Below are 19,252 nucleotides of genomic sequence, written 5' to 3' on the forward strand. Positions count from 1 at the left end.
GCTGGGGTGGGGGGCTTGTTGACCCCATGTCATGACCAAGGCCATGTGGCTTGTTGACTGACTCCATCTGCTGATGCTGGGTTTGTGTCCGTATTCGTTCCCAGTGAATTCTTTGCCACAGAACTAGCTTAGAGTCTGACTGTGAGTACTGGTCACAGAAAAAAATACTCCTGTTTTCTGTTTACTATCTGGAAGCGCTTAGTCAGCGCGACAGGCCAGTGTTCTGCTACTTGCCCAGACCTGGGACCCTTCCCCAGTAGTACTGGTTTGTGTGTGTTTGCTATTTAAGTGATCTTTTTTTCCTCTTCAGCTGCCATCTAGTTGATGGTGGAAGGGTGTTTGTGGGAGCAGGAGCGTCGTGCCCCCTCCGTAGCGGAGATTTTCCGACTTCTGTATTCACTCAGAAGAATGATTGACCAAAGCTGTGTGCTTCACCCTAAAAAAGCCTCGATAACTGAACTTCCCAGGCCTTGATAAACCAAGGTGGTTGGCGTCGGTCCAGGTCAGGCAGCTGATCTCCGCTGCGTGCACACTCCCTGGTCACGCAGCAGTGCAGCAGCTGCTTTGAGTAAGTACATAGAGAAGTGCAAGGGTGTCGTCAGCTACATGGAAGCGGCCTTCCTGCTTACCTTCACCTTCTGCTCCCCTCGGCACAAACTGAGAGGAGAGGGGAAAACAAACGGGACCTGCATTTATTGTTTTATGGGAGAAAAAAAAAAATCCAAAATAGCAGAGATACACAATTCCAGAACGTGCTTGGTTACGGTATATCCTGATGAGCAAAAAACCCCCCAAAAAATTAAAATCGGTGAGAATTGAATTGGGAAGAAAAATAAACTACATGTACAAAATCAAATTGCTTGACTCAAGGTTTCCTATTCGATTTGAATCGGTGACTTGAATTAATTCATCTTTCTACAGCCGAGACATGCCCTAGATATTCAGAACTCCTTAATTGTGTGCTGATTACCGGCGTGTGCACGCGTAGTTGAGCAAGAGTTGTGTTCATAAAATAACAAATGAGTTACACGTTTGCTTATGTACCCGGAGTTTGTGCTGTAACACCTCTTGCTCACAGGTGTATTTATAGAACCAAAGTTTATTTCCTGACTGCGCTGTCGCTATAGCCAGGGCTTTTTTACACATACATGCATAAGTGAGGTTAAAAAAATTGCTGTAGCGCCTTGCCCCTGGTTTGCGTTTTCTAGAACAGAGCTGTTTGTTTGAAGAACGTAGGGGCCAATGTTAATACTTACCCTGTGAGCTGGTAAAATGAATCTTCCCTAAAACCCTGATGGTGTTTTCCATAATTCCAATTTATCAGGTATTTTGGCTCTGATCCTGCCACACAGACGCGCCCGGAGCGGGGACAGCCTTGCAGGTGCCGCGTCTGGAAGGAGCAGAGGCCGCGGGCAGGGTGGGGGGCTGGCAGGGTAGAGCACGGTGGAAGCAGCTGGGCTGGCTCGGTAAGGCGCAGCTTAGTCACTTCCTTCGGGAAGCGTGTTGGATGCAGCTCTCCTGTGCGGGAGCCTCACCTGAGCCACCTCAGCTGGGAGCAAAATGTCAAGGTGTTCTCTGCTTACTGGGAACGGACCTTCCCGCAGGCTGGGTGTGCTGGCCTGGACTGGTCCCAGCAGGCACAGGAATGGACTTGGGCTCGGTGCTGGCCAGGAAGACCCGGGAAGGGGTTAGACCTGCTGCAGGAAAGGAGACCAGAGCCACCAAAGCCTGGGGCACAAACACTTCTCGGGGTGTTCCCAGCTCACGGCTGCTCCTGAACCTCCTCGCTGCGCTCACCTGGATGAAGCTGGAGAGCCTCAGTCCGCTTCTGCCACATCCCTGCTCCGCTGGGAATCCGGGCGCAGGAGATCCCCACCGCTTCCTTGCTCTTCTGTGGATGTGACCCCCTGGTGTCCTCCATCACGAGCCTGGAGCTGTCCTCCGTCAGCTGGGAAGAAGAATGTCCCCGCTTGTCTGATGAGGCGCTGTGGCTTGTCCCCCAGATTCCCCAGCTCGACGAGCCCTTACTCATCCGCTTGTTCAGAGCGGGGATTTCACGAGACCCTCTCCAAGCCCCACGAGGACATTTCTCAGCTGGTGACCCGCTGGAAGCAGGGGAGCCAGAGCTGTGGGTGACGCTGGTGGAGGTGTGCCTGCCGCGGGGCTGGCTCCAGTGGCAGAGTCCAGAGGCACCTGCACAAGATCGAGGCGTGTCGGGAAGCCTGATGCCTCGCCTCTGCCAATGTGGAGGCGGAGGGAGGAGGGCCAAAAGACATGTCCCTTCTTGCAACGGCTGAAAACGGAGAAGGAAACTCGCTAGAGCCTTTTTCACCAGCACAGGAGGCCTCACTGTCCTGCTCTCACCCCAGAAGCCCTCCCGTACTCCAGTACTCTGGGGGGGTGGCAGTCCCGCACCCACCGGGCGATGAACATCGCAAGGAGAAGAGGCTTTTACAGACAGGAGGTGAACAAAACGCTCTGGGAGCTGCCCAGGAGATACACCTCCCTTCACCCGGTGGGGTCTGGAGCCTACGGATCGGTGTGGTGAGTGGGGTCGTGGGGCGAGCTGGGGGTGTTTAAAGTATCACGCCTGGGGGGGGAAACGAGGAGGTGCTTGGGTGCACCCCTCCATTAGGAAAGGACATTTGCATGAGTGATGAAGGCGGTTTGCCTCCTGGCGCGGGCAGCACAGAGGTCACTCGCAGAAGCTGAGACGTTTCCTCCTGTGGTCGCCCTGGGTGGGCAGAGAGGGGGGTGCTCCCGTTAAAGCTCCCATCCAGCTCACCTCGGTGGGCGTCCCTGGGCAGCAGCTCATGGACCGGCTAGGCAGGGCTTCCGGGTGCCGTGGGACAACGTGGGCTGCCACCTCGGCGTTGGGGGTCAGGCAGCTTTTGAGCTACCTTGGTCTGCAGCTTGCATTAAGGTTTCTGTCTGGTAGCGAAGCGGGGGGGGGGGGAAATAACGGGGTGCCTGCAAGCAAGGTGGTATCAGAGGTGGGTGCTGGGGCAGGGGTGGCTGCAGCGTGTCCTCTGCAGCATGTCCCTGGTGCTTAGTCCCAGGCAGCACACGCTGGGCTGCCTGGGGAAAGGAGCTGGATGATACCGCTCCCACCTGGGTGCTGCTTCCTTGAAATCATAAAATAGAAATTATTGTAAACCAGGATCGGTAACAGGCTGGGACTTCCTTCCCGGCTGATGATAATCCTCAAGCTATGAGAGAGCAGCACGAGCTGTCGATAATTAAATCAGCTGGGCGAAGGTGTCTGTAGAAGTCAGACCTTGCTTGGTTTACATTGGCAAGCTGGAGGAGACGGGCGAGTTTTTGAAAGGTGAAGTACGAAGCAGCACTTTGATAGGATCTGAAGGGAGACCTTGTTTCATAACACACAGAGCTAAGAAAATAAAAAGAAGAAGGTGTGTCCCCTTGTGTAGGTGTTGGGCAAAGTCTGTCTGCTGGCTGTTGCAGCACAGATCTGAAACCCTGCGGCCTGGGTGCTGCCCTTGTCCCCTGGGCTCACCGAGAGGCACCCGGTGCTGCCTTTCCCCGCTCTGCTGTCCAGGTGCATTTAAGCTTCTGAGATGCTTAAATGAGTCCTGCAAAATCAGGCAAGTCTAAACTTGACTTTTTTTTTTTCCCCACATTTGTACAGTCTTTTCTGGGTTTTATCATAAAGGCAGGCAGGAAGACTAAAAGAAAATAAAGGCGGGACAAAAAAACCCAAAAAACAACAACAACAACAAAAAAAACAAACCAAAAAAACCCCCCCAAAAAAACCCCCAAAAACCCAGGGAAAGATAAATCCTTCCAAAGCTTCCTTGCCCACCAGCAAAAACCAAACACCAACAAATCTTTTACAGGTCCCTGGGAAAGTCTTGGCTGCTCTGGAGGTCTGGGGGCGAGAGGGATGCGTGTTAGAGCAGCCCAGGGATCCAGGGAGGTGCTGGTGGTATGGCCTGGACCGTGCTCAGCAGGAAGGGCTTGGTGCTGACTCCTGTGCACAGCAGAGGTGGAAGCATGTGGAGTTAGGATTTGCTGTCCTCTGCTGGGAATTGCTGGGAAGCTTTCCTATCTGCTGGCTTTTCCACCCTGAGCAGCTGAGAAACTAACTCGGGAAAACCAGCAAAGACGTGTTTCCTCCTTTCTTAATTCTGTCAAAATTTGTAGCGATTTGGCTTCCAGCTGCGTGTCGTTGTGGAAAAGTGTCTTCTGCCCCCTCCAGCGCTGGTCTGGGGATCCCTGCCAGCTAAAGCAGGGCCACAGCTCTGCCTGCCGGTCTGGTTCCGAACTTCAGAGCTCGGGAAGCCTGTGCCGGGAAGGATGCGGTGGGCTCTCCCAGTTGCTTCAGCTGAACTGACTCTGGGCTGTGCCTCACGGCAGGGCTGGAAGTAGCGCTGGTGGCGCTGGGCAGGCTGCAGCTTCATCCCCCACCTCTCCTGTGATGGGGGGGGGGGGGCGCAGATGGGTGGTGGGACCAGCAGCTGGGCAGGCAGATAAGAACATGCACCCTCCGATTAGGGAATCTGCCTTGAATTCTGCAGAAGCTGTTTGACTATCTGGTCCGACAGACCTTCCTCTTATTTCCCTGGCTCCTTGGAAAACTTGACGCTGTGCTGTCCGCTCTGCCAACACCTGCTGAAGACCTGAAACTGAGACAACTCTCCACTGTCCTCCTAAAGACGTCTTCGGTGCTGAAGCTGCCTCGTGTAGCTGTTCCTGCGCTTCATTTGGTTTTCCTGGCTGAATGCATTCAATGAAATCGCCGCCATACCAAAGCTCCCAAAGGATGTTTTTTGCTCTCATTATGCACAACTTAAAGCAACTGGAAGGGACCTTAGTGGCCACGGGCAGGGAGATTGCCCAGCGGTACGGGGGAGGTTGGTGAGAGCTGTTGATAGCCCAGACTGCCAAAGGACACACCACAACTGATGGCTTGTGGCTGGCAATCGAAACAAGCTGGGCAAGAGACTTCCCAGATTTGCAGCGAGGAACTGATAGCCCCTCCTCAGCACTGAGCCAAAGGGAAAGCCACGCGGAGCGGGATATTCCCACCTTCCCTGTTGCAATTGGCCCTAAACTCAGCAAAATGCACCGTTTGATCGTGTTAGTACAGGTGGTGTTTCCCTGTTTGTTTATCACGTCTTGCCTCTGAGCGGTGGCCCTGGAGGTCATGGTGACATTGCTTTGCAGCATTGTTGTACCTGCCTTTCCCTGTCTCGGGTCCCCTGGGAGCCTCAAGGAAGAAGTGGTGGCTGGGGACTGTGACAGGGAGAATCGTGCATCCCTTTGGAGAAGGAAGGCAGCATTCACGTGGGCTGGGTTACCAAAAGCTGTGGGATGGAATGTGCCGATTTATAGCACTTCCATCTCCTCGGGAGATGAGATGAGGGTTTACAAAGCTGTGGGAACTGCTCTGGGAAAGGAGAACCCTTTCTTCATCTGTTTGCCTCTCGGTCAAGGAGGGGTTGAGGCACCAATGTGTAATGGGGTGCACTGAGACCCCCCCTGGAAAACACCACCAAGCATCCCGAATTACAGCGATCTTTGCCTGGGGACCCCCCTGACCCCCTTCTTCTCTGGTGAAACCTGGGGCCTCCTTCACAATCTGATCAAAGAGCTCCTAGAAGCAGAGAAAGTGTCGCAGGATCACCCTATCCAGCCACAAACAGCAAATGTGACCAGAGGGAATAACACGTCACGTCTCCAGCAGCGGCTGTTGTACCATCTCTTCATTAGCTTTACGAAAGACTCTCATTTTCAACCAAACCTGCTTTTACGCGGAAGCATACATGCAGCATCAAAGATCCGGAATGTGGGTGAATTAATTCCAGAAGCCTGGATTTTCATTGCGTGGCATCTAGTCGTCACTCTAGAAGACTTAAGACAGCAACCTCCAGGCAGCTGGCAGAGCAGAAAATGATTTATTCCCTTCTGCCTCTGCGTTAGGGAAGGAGAGGGCAGAGTTACAACTAACCCTGACCTTTAACCATTTGTGTTGCCCTCTTCTCACGGCTCTGTTAGCTCCAGCTCACCTCTGCAGGTTAAGGGGAACAACAACGAGCCGCTGATACGTTGTTTGGTATCCCACCTAGTCCTCCAAAGAGCGCGGGCAGTGGTCTGCGCTGTCACACATTGGTCATGCAGTGGTCATACAGGGTGGCATCTGCATGTGCAGGGCTCCGCTGGGTTTCTCAAGGGCCCTTTGCCGTTCCTCTGCGAGCTGTGGAATTAGCTCTTTTCTAGAAGACCTTGGCTATCGCAAACTTTGTTAAAACATACTGCTGACAGCAGAACTGATTTTTGTCTGCCACAGCTCAGCCGTAGACAAGAAGACAGGGGAGAAGGTGGCTATCAAGAAGCTCTGCCGCCCGTTCCAGTCAGAGATCTTTGCCAAGCGAGCGTACAGAGAGCTCATGCTGTTGAAGCACATGCAACACGAGAACGTAAGTACTCATTTCTTTCCTCTCCTGCTGAAACAAGGGGGATTTCCCTGCCACCTGGGAGCAAGTCTTTTCTGGTGGCATCACCTTTGTTTTAATTGAGAGGCCCTGACATTTGGCACGTGCAGGCAGTCCTGGGGTTTAACTGCTGTCTGTCTGCTGCACCCAGTTGGCACCTGGTTGAAACCGATGTGTAATGGGTACTCCCGTGTATTAGTAAGAGGAAAAGCAGCATAGCGAGGAGTCCTCGGATTCCTCAGATGGAGTTCTCGGTGCTCACCCGTGTGCGCGTGCGAAGGGAGGGCTGCTACCTGAGTCCCATGTGCACGGCAAATGCTTTCCAGGTTTAAACGTGCACTTCTCTTCTCACCAGGTCATTGGGCTGCTTGATGTCTTCACCTCTGCCACCTCCTACCAGGGATTCCAGGACTTGTAAGTTTGGAATTTGCATTCCCTCTACCTAGACTCAGGCATTGGCCAGAGACACCTGTGACTTAGCAGCAGGGTAACAGATCAGGCTGGGGTGCAGTCCAACAGACTGAGTTGAAAAAGAGCCAGGCTAAAGCCAGACATCCCCAAAACCAAGGAGAGTCAAAAGCACAAGTCAGTTCCCATGGCTAAAACACCCAGGGTACATAAACAGATCCCACGCCGTGCCGTGCTCACTGCTGGGAGAACACGGTATATATGGACCAATGTATGTAACAAAGAGTCGTTGTATTCCGTGGCATATCACATGTAGCATGATCCGTGCCAATGTGTGTCTGCCGAGCTAAGAGGCTGCGCTCAGAATGGGAGAAATATCGTTTGACAGGCCCTAGGGTCATAAAACTGAGAATTTTTAAATCTGCCTTTCTTTTCCTGTTGATTCCGGCTGCTCTTTTTTGTTTGTTTTTGGCATTTCCCTCAGTGTTTGATGATCAGGTTGGACAAGTCGTTTTCTCTTCCCCATCCCTGGGCACGAGCAGCGTGCGGCTGGGTTGGGTTTTTGGCTGCTGGCTGGGTATTTAGCAGCCTGCAGGAAAAAGTGTTTGAAGGTTCTCAGATTCCTGCTGGAAGACCGTCAACTAATTAGCACTCTCAGCAGGCAGGCTGAAGACTGAAGGAAGCTAGATGTTGTCTTCTTAGGGCCGGGGAACGTTACAAAAATTAAATTTGGGAGCCAATGCAGCAGTTTTGCAAGACTCTTTAAAGCTGTGCAAGATGTTTCCACTCCCGGATGGTGTCAGGCCATCTGGAACTGACCATCACTTGAGGTCTAAAGTAAACTAGCTCAGGATTGTTTAAGTTTGGAAGATTATTCTTCCTTGATGTCAGATAGCCAGTTTAAGGGGAGGAGAAAGAGCACCTTTCAGAGCAGGTTGAAATCCCAGCATCACTGCAGGCTCTGCTGGTTAGTCAGGAACGCTGTCACAACTACTCATCTTCGTTACAGCACGCAGCCAAAAAAGGCCAAAGCAAGCCCAAAGTGAGAACAAGGCTAGCCTGCTTCCCTGTATCTTTCTTCTAGACTCAGGGCCTTGTCTTACTGCCTTTTAGCTACCTGGTGATGCCATACATGCGGACAGATTTACAAAAGATCATGGGACATGAATTCAGTGATGAAAAGATCCAGTACCTGGTCTACCAAATGCTGAAAGGGCTGAAGGTAGGTGGGTCTGGAGGAGTTTAGTGACTCCCCGTGTCTCCTCTACACATCACCTCTGGGTTGACCATAACTAAACCCCCTTCTGAGGCTGTGCAGGAAGATTTGGTGGTTTATGGCATCCCCTGAGAACAAATCCTTCTTCCAGTACACATCAATGAAATGACTGCTTGTTGGCATCAGTCAGTCGGGTATGGAAGCAATCAGCAGCCATAGACCTTGCGGTGGTTTTTCCACGGCAGCAGACACGTCACTCTTCGACTTGCCAAAACCCTGAGCAGCAAAACTGCGTAGAAAGTCAGAGGCTGGTAGCAACGGGAGCTTCTGCTGAGTTCCTAAGGGAGGCTCTCGGGAGAAGGTGGAAGAAATGATGTTCTATTCAATAGAACAAAATAGAACAAAAGAACAAGGAAAGACGCTGTAACTGGCTTTGGGAGAGTAGACAGCAATCCCTGCAAGCCCTGGGATGTCGAGATGTCTTAATGCTGCCCTCTGTGGCATTCTTCAGCTGGAGTCAGTGACTTACAGGCATTAATGAGCTGCCCTTAATAACACCTTTTCCCAGATCACTGTTATCTTGAGTTTAAATAAAGGAGGAAGAACACACAGAAGGTTTGACTGGTGTGATAACAGGCTTGTAGTCGGTTCTTACCATTTTGTGTTTTAATGATGAGAGATTTTTCACATGGTTTAACACCCAAAATGACAAAGATTTGGTGTCATTGACTGGCCACGTTTCTACCTGTAATCCTGATGCTTTTGAGAGTTTGAAACTATTCATGTGCTTGCTCTAAGGAACGATTGCTCCATACCTCCTCCTCTGCTCTATGCCTCTTCTTTAGACTGGCAATATCCTTGCAAATCCTGTCAGAATTTCCATGTAGAGATTTCTTTTCCAACCGGTGCCCTGGGGCTGGGGACCTGCAGCAGGCTGCAGAGTTGTGTTCTCAGCAAGTTCTTGTTTGTAGCTCTTGTTTCTCTACTGGAGAACAGAAAGTCTTGTCTGCTGGTGATCACATTGTGGCTCCTCTTTTTATTGCAGTATATTCATTCCGCTGGCATCGTCCACAGGGTAAGTTCATGTGCACCTTTACTCTGATTTTTGTCAGTTTAGGAGAAACACAGCTTGGTCGTAAAGTTAATAACTGTTTCTCTAGTAATCTTGTCTGCTCTAAAGTCTCCCTGGCGTCTTCTCTCTTCTCCCTCCTACACACTGGATGTGTTTGGATTTGCTCATTTATGCAGCATTTTGAGGAAATGCTGTATTTTCTGATGAGCTAAGAAGCATTTTATGATGCTTTTTGAATTAAGACAGTTGCGGAAAGAGAAATAATAACCTAAAACTGTACAGTCTAGCAGGCGTGGTGTCATTGGGGTATTGACACTGGACTTGGGATGTTATGGGGCCCCATCAAAGGCGAGCAGAGGTTTGGCTGAGGCTCCTGTTGATGTGTGGCAACTCAAAACTTCCTTATTATTCTGCTCTTGTCTTTTGTAGGACCTGAAGCCAGGCAACCTGGCTGTGAATGAGGACTGTCAGCTAAAGGTAGGTGGAAAAGCACCACTTTGTAGCACGTAGGATATCAGATTGTAGAGGAACTGCTCTGCCAGCAGGAATTTGGCACCCTCATGTTTCCTCTTGCCTTCCAAGACTTGATTCGAGGTGTTTCATTACTCGGCGATTGCAGGCGCTGAGAAATCCTCACCTGCTGATGTAACTTGCTGACTCAGGGTCTAAGCCTTGGAATGAACATCCTGTCGCCGTAATTCCTGTGGCACGGCAGTTCGTAACGACTTCCTAAATCAATTCAATGCTGCTGAGCAATACTTGCGTTCGGTGAACGATCCCTGAAGGATAACTGGACTGAATCACAGCTGCCCTTTGGTTCTCATTGATGTGACGGTTGTGATTCCAGACCTTATTTTCAGTATGGCTCTGAAGGTTTTGCTAGCAGCTCCCTGCTGCGGTGCTCTAGTAATGTATATGACATTATATACGTTTCTATACAGTGCTTTTCTGTAATGTATATTACAGGGCATGGCTCTGTTGCCTGTAAAGGTTGGGCCAAGCTATGTTCATCTCCCGTACCGAGCGAGAGGCTGTGCCCTGTCAGCTGCAAGGTGTTTTTATAGGGAAGGGTGAGTCGTGGTGGCCTGGGAGCATGCCTTTGCTGCCAAGTTATAGACCGACACCATTAAATAAAGCCGTTGGAGTTGAAACTTAAGCTTTAAGAAAGGAAGTGACCTTCCGGGTAGCATGCAGCACTGAGCCTTTCGGCAGGGCCTTCGCATGACAACTGGTTTTGCAGCCAACTTGCAATTCACGGTTGGAATTAAGACAAACCTGTCAGTTCGTTGAACTGTCCCGTGGGTGGCTGTGGTGTAGTTGGAGCTTTGTCGTTATCTGATCGGATCCGCTTCGTTTCCTCTTAGAAGTAGATTCTCACTTGCCTGTAGGATTTTTCTTTTCTTTCCTGCCCTTCCTTCTCCCTCTCCCTTTGGTCAACTGCAGATCTTGGATTTCGGCTTGGCCAGACACGCTGATGCTGAAATGACCGGCTACGTGGTTACGCGCTGGTACAGAGCCCCTGAAGTCATTCTCAACTGGATGCACTACAACCAGACAGGTGAGCTGCCTTGCTTCGGTGGTGTGACTGTCCGGTGACGAGCATGTGGGGATCCCGCTGTCATGCCTGGGTCAAATCGTACGTAATCCTCCAGATGCTTTTCATCTTTGTCATCACTTTTCATCTTTGTCATCAGTGTTCCCTGGAGCAGAGCGAGTCCCAGGGCTGTCACAGGGCTCCCCGAGCTAGTGCCTGTGGGAAATGATGAATGTGTGGATTTTTAGCAGTGCAGAAAGAACAGGAGAGGGTGGAAAACGGGAGTGAAACTTCAATCAGTGCCTGCTGCAGGCAACAAAGCAAGCAACAGCCCCTGCAATCATTGCTGCCTTTTTACTGTCTTTTTAATTTTTTTTTATATCCTCCTTTTTTTTCTCTGGACAGTGGATATCTGGTCTATTGGCTGTATCATGGCAGAAATGCTGACTGGGAAAACGCTGTTTAAAGGAAAAGACTGTATCCTTTCAAGCTGAACCTTTTCCCTGGGGAGGGAGTAATAATTCTTGGTGTGTGTGAAAGGGCTTTTATGAATGAGGCTAGGAGAAAAATAGGTGTCAGTGTGGTTTTCCAGGAGGTAATCGCAGGGACCAGTCTTTTTGGTGAGGAAAATGGGGAGAAGATGGGAGGGGGGCTAAGCTCCCCTTAGAAATACCCCTGTGTGCTGGCCACGGGTGCTCTACGTCAGCAGCCTAACCTTCTGTGGCCATAGCTCTGTCCCCAAACCCTTGTGTATCCCCACAGCCTGCGGGCATATGCCCTGGCAGAGTTGTGCCAGCAAAATTATCCATTGATGATAAACGACCCTTGGAGCTCTTCTTGCCAGTCTAATGAGCCTCTGCTTGTGTGGCTCTGTTAGGTTTGTATCATAACCTACTTGTAGCTCCCCGGGGTCCTCGGGCTCTCCAGCCACCCCGGCGCGGGGGGTAGGTCCAGGGCTCGCTCCTAGATGTGTGATCCTTAACGCAGCCTGCCAGACCTGGACCAGCTGACTCAGATCCTGAAAGTGACGGGGCATCCTGGAGAAGACTTCGTGGAGAAGCTGGAGGACAAAGCGGTAAGAAAGTTCACTGCGACTTCAGGTCCCGCTGGCGGGGAGAGGTTAACCTGGTCATGTTAACCATGTCTTTGAGATGGGGGAGGCGCTGCTTTTGCAGCCACGGCAGTCTTTTCCCCTTGGCAAGGAAGATGCTTCTCTTTGCTAGTGGCACATCTGATGGATTTGGTGTTGCGTTGGGAACGGGTGTGGATTGCAGGGACTCCTGGGTGAGGTGTCTGATGCCCCAGCAAACTACCAGCCTCCTCCGTTGCCCAGTTTGGCCCTTAAAGCAGCAATATTTCTGTATTTCAGTGGATGAAAATAGTTCCTTGCATACTGGCCACTGAAACGTGACATCTGGGATGATTCGCTGTTCTCTTCTTTTGCCTTTGCTTCTCTGAGCTGTGAGACCCAAGAGCTGCATTTCACAGCCCTCTCGTTCATGTGCAGTGAATGTGCTTTCCTTTCTCTTTCAGGCAAAGAATTATATCAAATCCCTTCCTAAAATCCCCAAGAAGGATTTGTCTGTGCTTTTCCCCAAAGCCAATCCTCAGGGTAAGTCAATGTCCCACTGTTTCTCGTGAGTTTTCACAGCTGGAAAGGAGTCAGGCTGACTGTGACAGCTCAATTCTTATCTCTCTTCTTTCTCTTAATTTCTTGCTACTTTCTCCCTTGCAGCTTGTGCCCCTGCCCCTCCCCAGGACAAATATGTGTGAACTAAAAGCAAAACAATTCTTTATTTGCATTACCATGGCAATGTTCTGCTGTTCTTGGCCATTTACTTCTTTCTTTTTCCTTGCTTTTTATTCTAAAATGGCACAGCCCATAACACACAATATTTGAAGGAAGAGAGAAACTTCTGACTGTTGTGTCAGTGAGCCAGAAGATGGTGGGTGCTGGATATAACGGGATGTCTAGGTTCTGGGATGCAAATTGTGGGATTAGGACAGTTGCACATATTGGCTCCACTTGGTATGAGAGTTAGGATGAATTTTGGCTGATACTGGCTTCCAGAGGTTGTTGCTTGTAGCCCAGCAGGTGATATGATCAGTAGCATTTAGATGGACAAACCACCTCTTCTTTGTTCATTGTTATCTCCCAGCGCCACATCTGAGGCATCATAGGTCTTGGTAAAGTGCTGAGAGAGCCCCACGGTCCTCTCTGGTAATTTTTTTTTTTTCCACAGTAAACCTTAGATCCTAATGGTTTGTTGAACACCTGGATCTATTGATATGAAACAGGCAGCTGAGATGTGCAGTTTTCAGGGTAAAAATTGATCTCTTGCAAGGAGCTCTTTTCCCAAGTAGATTAGTGGTGACAGCAAGCAAAACTCTTCTAAAAGAAAGCATTAAGACATTAAAACCAAGGGGGAACGGGGCTGGCAGACTAGTCAGGAGCTGAATTTCCTGCCTTCCTGTTTACCAGGGATGTATAGATTTCTGTATAGATTACTCATGTTAAGATTACTTTGAGTTGCAGGGGTCACAGTGAAAGCAAATGATTAAAACTGAAAAATATCTTGATGTTATTGGTTTGCTCTTTATGTTCTCGCAGCCCCATCTGTGCAGCAAGGTTTATTCAAGACTAATTTGTTCTTTCTGCACAATTTACACCTCCAGCTCTGTTGGCAAGAGCTCCCTGAGGCTGCTGCTGGGCAGGCGTTGCATCCCCGCTGACAGGAGCTACCTTGGCTAGGTTGAGGAATCTCTTTTGTTTTCAGGTCTGGAGATGTAGCACTGGAAACACTGGTCCCATCACCTGCAGGGTTCGTGCACAGGGTGCCTGTTCCCCGGCATGCCTTGCTTACCCCTGTTCCTCTCTTCTGCAGCTGTGGACCTGCTCGACAAGATGTTGCAGCTTGATGTGGAAAAGCGTCTTACAGCGACGGAGGCGCTGGCTCACCCCTATTTTGACCAGTTCCGAGACGTCGAAGAGGAAACGGAAGCGCAACAGTCCTACGATGATTCTCTGGAACACGAAAAGCTTTCGATAAATGAGTGGAGAAGTAAGAAATTTATCTTCTTTGAAGTTCCCTGTCAGCACAGGACTTCCCTACTCCTCTCTCTTTCCTGTGCATGTGCTGAGGGAGGCTGTGGTTGCCTGTTGGGGCACATCTCCCTTGCCTTGCTCTTGCTTTAATGCGGGCAGCAAAGAATCCCCCCAGCCCTCCAGGCAGACTTTTCTCACCTCTCTGCTTTGTCTATCTCTTCCACCTTGTACTTGCCATACCCTCCCCACTGAATACCTCCTCTCTGCACATACAAAATTTGAGCTTTCATTTATGTCCCCTAAGATCACGCATTCATGGTTATTCTGTTCTGTTTTTCAAGAGCATATTTACAAGGAGATCTTGTCCTTCAGTCCCATTGCGCGAAAGGACTCAAAGAAGCGAAGCGGGATGTCATTATAGCAGGCGGTGCGGCTATGGCTGGGATTCGTTTCTCCTGGATGATGGATTGGATTTACGGCGCGCTGCCTTGCTGGTGGCCATTGTTTGGCCTGTGGGACTTCTCTGCCTGCTGCCACCGTGCTGTGGGCGTTGGACTTTGTTCTACTAAAGGGGGAAGCACCCCAAACAGTTTTCAACACAAAAGATAAATATATCCTCATTGAAACTTGAAGTGGGAGAATTTTACCTGGTGTTCCTTTTTTTCCATATTTGTCCACTTGAGAGAGCAAGGATTTCATGCTCCCTTTCTCATTAGTCTTTCCAAGCACAGAGTTTTAGTACATTAATTATGGATAAGGCAAAGAAAAAGGTAAAATTGTCTGGGAATTGAATCCCAAGCAAAACGATCAGAAATAGTGAAGTTCAGCATAACAAGACTTTATCCAATCTATGAGTGCTTCCCCTTTCCCTGAGCAGTCAAAACAACATCCTGCACGGTGAGGTGGCTGGGATGATGACGGCTCCAGGACACCATGGGAATCCAGTTGATCATGGGATCAGTCTGTGTTCAGAGCAGCTCCAGACTCTTGCTATCCACACACCTCCCTGCTATGGTCCTTCCCCCTCTGGACACCTGCTGCCTCCTCTTTTTTTGTTTGTGTTTTTGTTGTTTGGTGGGGTTTTTTTCCTCTGCTTATTTCATTCCCTGGGTTTTGATCACTGCTGTCTCCTCCTCCCTGCTAGCTGCAAACACATCCTGGGCATTCAAGGCCACATCCAACACTTACAGAGCGGGTATCCCAAGGAGCTGGGTTACAATCCAACACTCCTGCTGCCCACCCTTCCTACTCAGCCTGGCTTTCCTGACAGATTTCTCTTTCCTGAGCTTCTCTCTGGCTGGGCACCCTCTCCCTGGAGTCACCCTGCCTGCTCCAGGCTGCCTTTATCTCTCAGCAGGGCTGGTGTTTTCTTGCACAGCCCAGCGATGTGACCCCTTCCGCTGGCATTCCTCCTGCCCTGCAAGATCGGTCAAACCAGGGACCTCTGCTCCAGTTCTCTTTAATGGCTGCTTGTCCTTCAAGATGAAGAAACACTTAAACTGATCATTTGGGAAATAGTCATTGTCAGTCCTAAGGCTCAGCTCTCAAAGTAACTAAAAAAAAATCTTAAAAAATCACATATTGAGGGGGGAAAAAAGCCGAAAGGTATGTTGTATAAACAATCCAGCATTGGCAGAAAGAGGAACGTGATAATTCAACTCTGTGAACTCAAAATAAGTTCAGATATCTTAGTTTATTGGTATTGGATTCACTCCTTCAGTCAGCATCGTTATAAATTGCATCTAAGATAATCTTACTAAATAGACTATCTGACAAAAACTGCTACAGGCTAGAAGATGTCCTTCTGAATAAGAACTTCACAGATTTCCTTTACTGCGCTTCCACTGAGTTTTTGCATTTCTTATTTGTCTCTGTAAATTTTAATTCGTTTAGTTATTTAGCAAGTCAGTCTTGATAGCTACCAGAAATTGTCTTCTCTGAGATGCTCAGAGTCCCCCAGTGTGACGGGGTGGGACTGTGCCATGCCGCTGGCACTCGGCTGGGGAGAGCATGCGTCCCCAGCCAGCTGCAGCCAGCCCTGTTCTGACACAGTTTCTTTAGTAGATATAGAGCTTCATACGAGATGAAAACCAAAACAATAATTTCTTTTTTTTGCTCCTGGGTGTGGACAAGAAAAAACATAAGATGATGTGAGAAAATCCAGACAACTTGCCTGGATGTAATTGCTTTGGAAAGGTGTTCGGATAGCATTGAGGTGAGAGGAGCATGATACATAAACAGAGGGAGGTTGTTTTATGAACACAGACCAAACAGCCAGTCATCTGCATCCTCCCTCCAGGGAAAGTTTGTTCCATCTTTTGGTTCTACAATATGTGAAGTCATTAAAATTTAAAAGTATGTTTTGATCTTTAAAGTCATTTGATGTACTGGAGGTATATTGATACCATCTGAAGCCTGGCATTTTTTGATGTGTGCGCATCAGTATGTCCCAAGCTGCCACTCAAGCACATAGGTGTTTGCTGTAAATGTTATTACCATTAGAACAGAGGTGAGATGAAAAATAATTACAAGCACAAAATAAGCAAATGGGATCTGAAAGTGACTGCGGTGTTATAACTGTGGCTGCGGGTTCTTGCCTCGGTGAGTCTGGGTCTCATACGAGCATCTAAACGCTCGTGCTTCAGAAACCGAGTGTAACTCATCCCCGGGGTGGGATATGCCAGGATAGCAGATGTGGAAGAGCAGGATTTGGGGGAGTAAGGGAACTCCAAGGTAGTTTTGAAGTTTGATAGCTTTGTAGTGTGAATGCCTGGCTCTCCACGGCAGCCCTCTAATACATCTTGATGATCTTGTAGGCAATACCTCTCGTTAGTCGCGATGAAATACAGCCCGTATGCGCTTGTGTGGCTTATGCTAAAGCAGCGTAACTGCTGGGTCCTGACCACTGGTACCTGAGGTGGTGTCGGGATCCTTTGACACCTGAGACAAGGAGACCAGATAGTATTTTTTGAAGAATTTTTCCCTTCCTCCTCTATGCTTGTAAGTTCTCCCCATCCATGTGCTAAACCGGAAACTTTGGCAATTAACTAAGTACAATGGGGCCTTTGGGGGCTGTTTATCCCCCCTCTGCAGTGCTACAGAATTTATTTTTTTTTTCCTCTGACAGGCCTCTACTTATTCCTGCTCGATATATAAATGAGTACGCTTCACTCCCACAGAAAAAAATCTTTAAGTAGATATTAGGACGTCCCCCAACCTGTCACATATTCCCTTAAACACTGCTCTGGTTAATAATCACAGTCCTGGAAATGCTAATTGCTAACTCAAAATTTATAGAGGTGCTTATAAAAAAAAAAAAAAGGCATAATTTTCCGCTAGGCAGGATACAAGCGCAGAGCTATCTGTAAAGAGCGATTCCGTAATTGGGCATCTACCTGCAGCTTGGCTGATGGATGGAAATTGTTAATTTTCTTGAACTGACTCTGATAAACCTCTGGCCAGGTTACATGGCCCTGCATGTTAACATTAGTGCAGAGAAAAGCCTGAACAGTAACGGGGCTACGACTTGCTCTGGTTCGGTCCCTTCTATGGTCTGACAGTCTGCACAGGAGCTCAGACTTACGCAGCCGGTCCCTGTTGCAGAGGTGTGCTGCGAAGCTATCAAGCGTAAGGCCCACCAGCAGTAACATGGGGTTAGCAGATGCAAAATCAGTGTGTGTGCAAATCTGTATTTGTGGCTTGGACCTACAATTTTTCCCTACGATTGCAGGCACTATCCCTAGAGCTGCTCGCTTGCAGATGCACTGTACGCAGTGACTCCGGTGCTGCCCAGCCTGTAAGATCTCTTGCCAATGTATTCTGCCTGCTGTTGACAGCAAAAACTAGAAATACACCCTGCAATCGCATCCCAAATCCTTCCCTGGACGGTGATGGCAACGGGCAGACCCACCCTGCAATCCGGAGGTGTGACTGTGGCTTGTGCAAGCCTACCTGCACTAGCTTTAAGCTACTGAGCTTGGTATTAACAGCACAGTCTAAAGGAGCAAGGAGCTCAGCACAAGTTAGTCTGAATATTTGCTCAGGATCTTCAGAAAGCTGCTCAGCCTGTGCTGAATGTCTTCAGCTCCATGGCTTAGCGATCTAGTCGCTAGATAGTTCAGTGCTAGGCAGGGATGACTGTTGGTTGTGATAACACCTTTGGACTGCAGCAGAAATATCTTCTTAGTTGGCATCTTCTTCCCTATTATGGCCAGTCCGGTTCAGCCGGTTGTTCCTAAGTCCATCCCAAGGGATGTGTGGCAAGAGACAAGCGTCTTCTCTGTGCGAGAGCTCAGAGCACGCAGTCCCCAGGGCTATAGAAAAGTATTTGTTGAGCAGGCACGTGAACTCAGTAAGGCGTGCAGCGTTTCTCAGCTCTCCCCCCCCTTCTGTAGCTGCTGAGTCATTTTTTGGTTGGGTTTAGCCGGGATGTACGTTTTCAGTATCTCTAATTTTCTTCTTTGCCTTAAGCGATACCCGGTTTTGCTGCACAGACCTCCAACAAGGGAAAACTGCAACATTACCAGAATTTTCCAAGCTCTCATCTCCACTGGGATCTGGACAAGGAGACGCGTTTCTTGGCTCTCTCTGCTGCAGCTCCTGCCATCTAGTACTTGGGATGATCCTCCAGCGACTGTAGCTTTTTGATATGATGGTGTTGATGTTATTCCGCTGTAGCTGCACAGCTGCTCCGCACTGATGAGATCTGGTTTCTCTTGGCTCCTGTCTCTCTGGGTCACTCTGCACTTAGGTAGCAACAGCAAGCACAGAACCGTTGTGACAGTCCCTCAATTCCCTTGAAATTCAATGTTTTTGTCATGAAAAGGTGGGCTGGAGGACATGCAGTGGTATCCTGCTGCCCCTGCCTTGAAGAACCCCAGTTTGATGAGGGTAAGGGACCATCCTTTCCTCTTCCTAAGCATAAGACAACCTGCATTTTCCTTGAGCAGTGGAAGGGAGAAGTTCCAGCTGCATCAGTCAAGCAGCAGTTAAAATACTGTTCTCTTGACCCTGGCATCTGGCTTGGCTGCCTTGTCCGCTGTGTGATCTTTAACAGAGGTGAGAGAGGAGCCCGCTGCCGTAAGCATCGTGGAGAGCTGTGGGCGTTTAGAGCTGCCTGTGCCCTGGTGAGATGAGGCTTGGTGGTCAGCGGCGGAGGGTCGTCATCCAGGTGAGTACCTGCAAACACCATGGGAGATGGCTCAGGAGCGTGGGTGAGGCAGGGTGGCGTCCTGACTACGTGTAACTGTGGATGTAAAGATGCAGAGAAAAGTTTTAAAAGCTCAGTCTTGTAGGGGAAAAAAAACCAAAAAAAGAAACAAAAAAAAAAACCCACAGAAAAAAAAAAGAGTACATTTATGGAGACTTTTGGAGTATAGGGCTTTCCTTCAGAAAGTCAACTGTTAAGGTGAAGAACCTGTGCGGACAGAACTCATAAACCACTTTAAATGGGAATTTAGGGTGTGATTTAACCATCTGGCCCCTCTGCAAAATGGGACAGGCAGAGCTGGGGAGGATTAGA

At 49.3% G+C, this 19,252-nt stretch overlaps 2 protein-coding genes and 1 long non-coding RNA gene across 6 annotated transcripts in view; 2 read left to right on the forward strand and 1 right to left on the reverse strand.

Annotated features, from left to right (window-relative positions):
- Positions 1 to 5: 5 nt before the first annotated feature.
- Positions 6 to 14,363, forward strand: MAPK13 (mitogen-activated protein kinase 13). 3 transcript variants are annotated; one of them, XM_040616711.1, is made up of 14 exons: positions 6 to 568; positions 1,325 to 1,466; positions 1,605 to 2,544; positions 6,311 to 6,440; positions 6,811 to 6,869; positions 7,977 to 8,085; positions 9,125 to 9,154; positions 9,581 to 9,628; positions 10,595 to 10,709; positions 11,091 to 11,162; positions 11,681 to 11,760; positions 12,219 to 12,297; positions 13,571 to 13,747; positions 14,073 to 14,363. In XM_040616711.1, exons 3-14 carry the CDS (start codon positions 2,426 to 2,428, stop codon positions 14,150 to 14,152), a joined length of 1,098 nt encoding a protein of 365 aa, XP_040472645.1. In that variant the 5' UTR covers positions 6 to 568; positions 1,325 to 1,466; positions 1,605 to 2,425; the 3' UTR covers positions 14,153 to 14,363. The 3 variants fall into 3 exon arrangements, with proteins under 3 accessions (XP_040472645.1, XP_040472646.1, XP_040472648.1); XM_040616712.1 differs by lacking the exon at positions 1,325 to 1,466; XM_040616714.1 differs by lacking the exons at positions 6 to 568; positions 1,325 to 1,466; positions 1,605 to 2,544 and adding an exon at positions 3,749 to 5,809.
- A 456-nt stretch (positions 14,364 to 14,819) lies between these two features.
- Positions 14,820 to 17,688, reverse strand: LOC121098571. Its single transcript, XR_005831292.1, has 2 exons — positions 17,642 to 17,688; positions 14,820 to 16,671 (listed from the first exon to the last, which is right to left on the reverse strand). It is a non-coding gene; the product is annotated as an uncharacterized LOC121098571 (long non-coding RNA).
- Positions 16,668 to 19,252, forward strand: part of BRPF3 (bromodomain and PHD finger containing 3) — a 37,063-nt gene continuing 34,478 nt past the window's right edge. The window contains exons 1-2 of one of the 2 annotated variants that reach the window (XM_040616699.1): positions 16,668 to 18,621; positions 18,788 to 18,901. The gene's annotated coding sequence lies outside the window, so the exon portion shown is untranslated. Of the gene's footprint in view, positions 18,902 to 19,252 lie in introns of both variants that reach the window. The other variant, XM_040616707.1, reaches the window with a different exon arrangement.

Source organism: Falco naumanni, chromosome 17, assembly GCF_017639655.2.
Source record: "Falco naumanni isolate bFalNau1 chromosome 17, bFalNau1.pat, whole genome shotgun sequence".
Lineage (NCBI taxonomy): Eukaryota > Metazoa > Chordata > Aves > Falconiformes > Falconidae > Falco > Falco naumanni.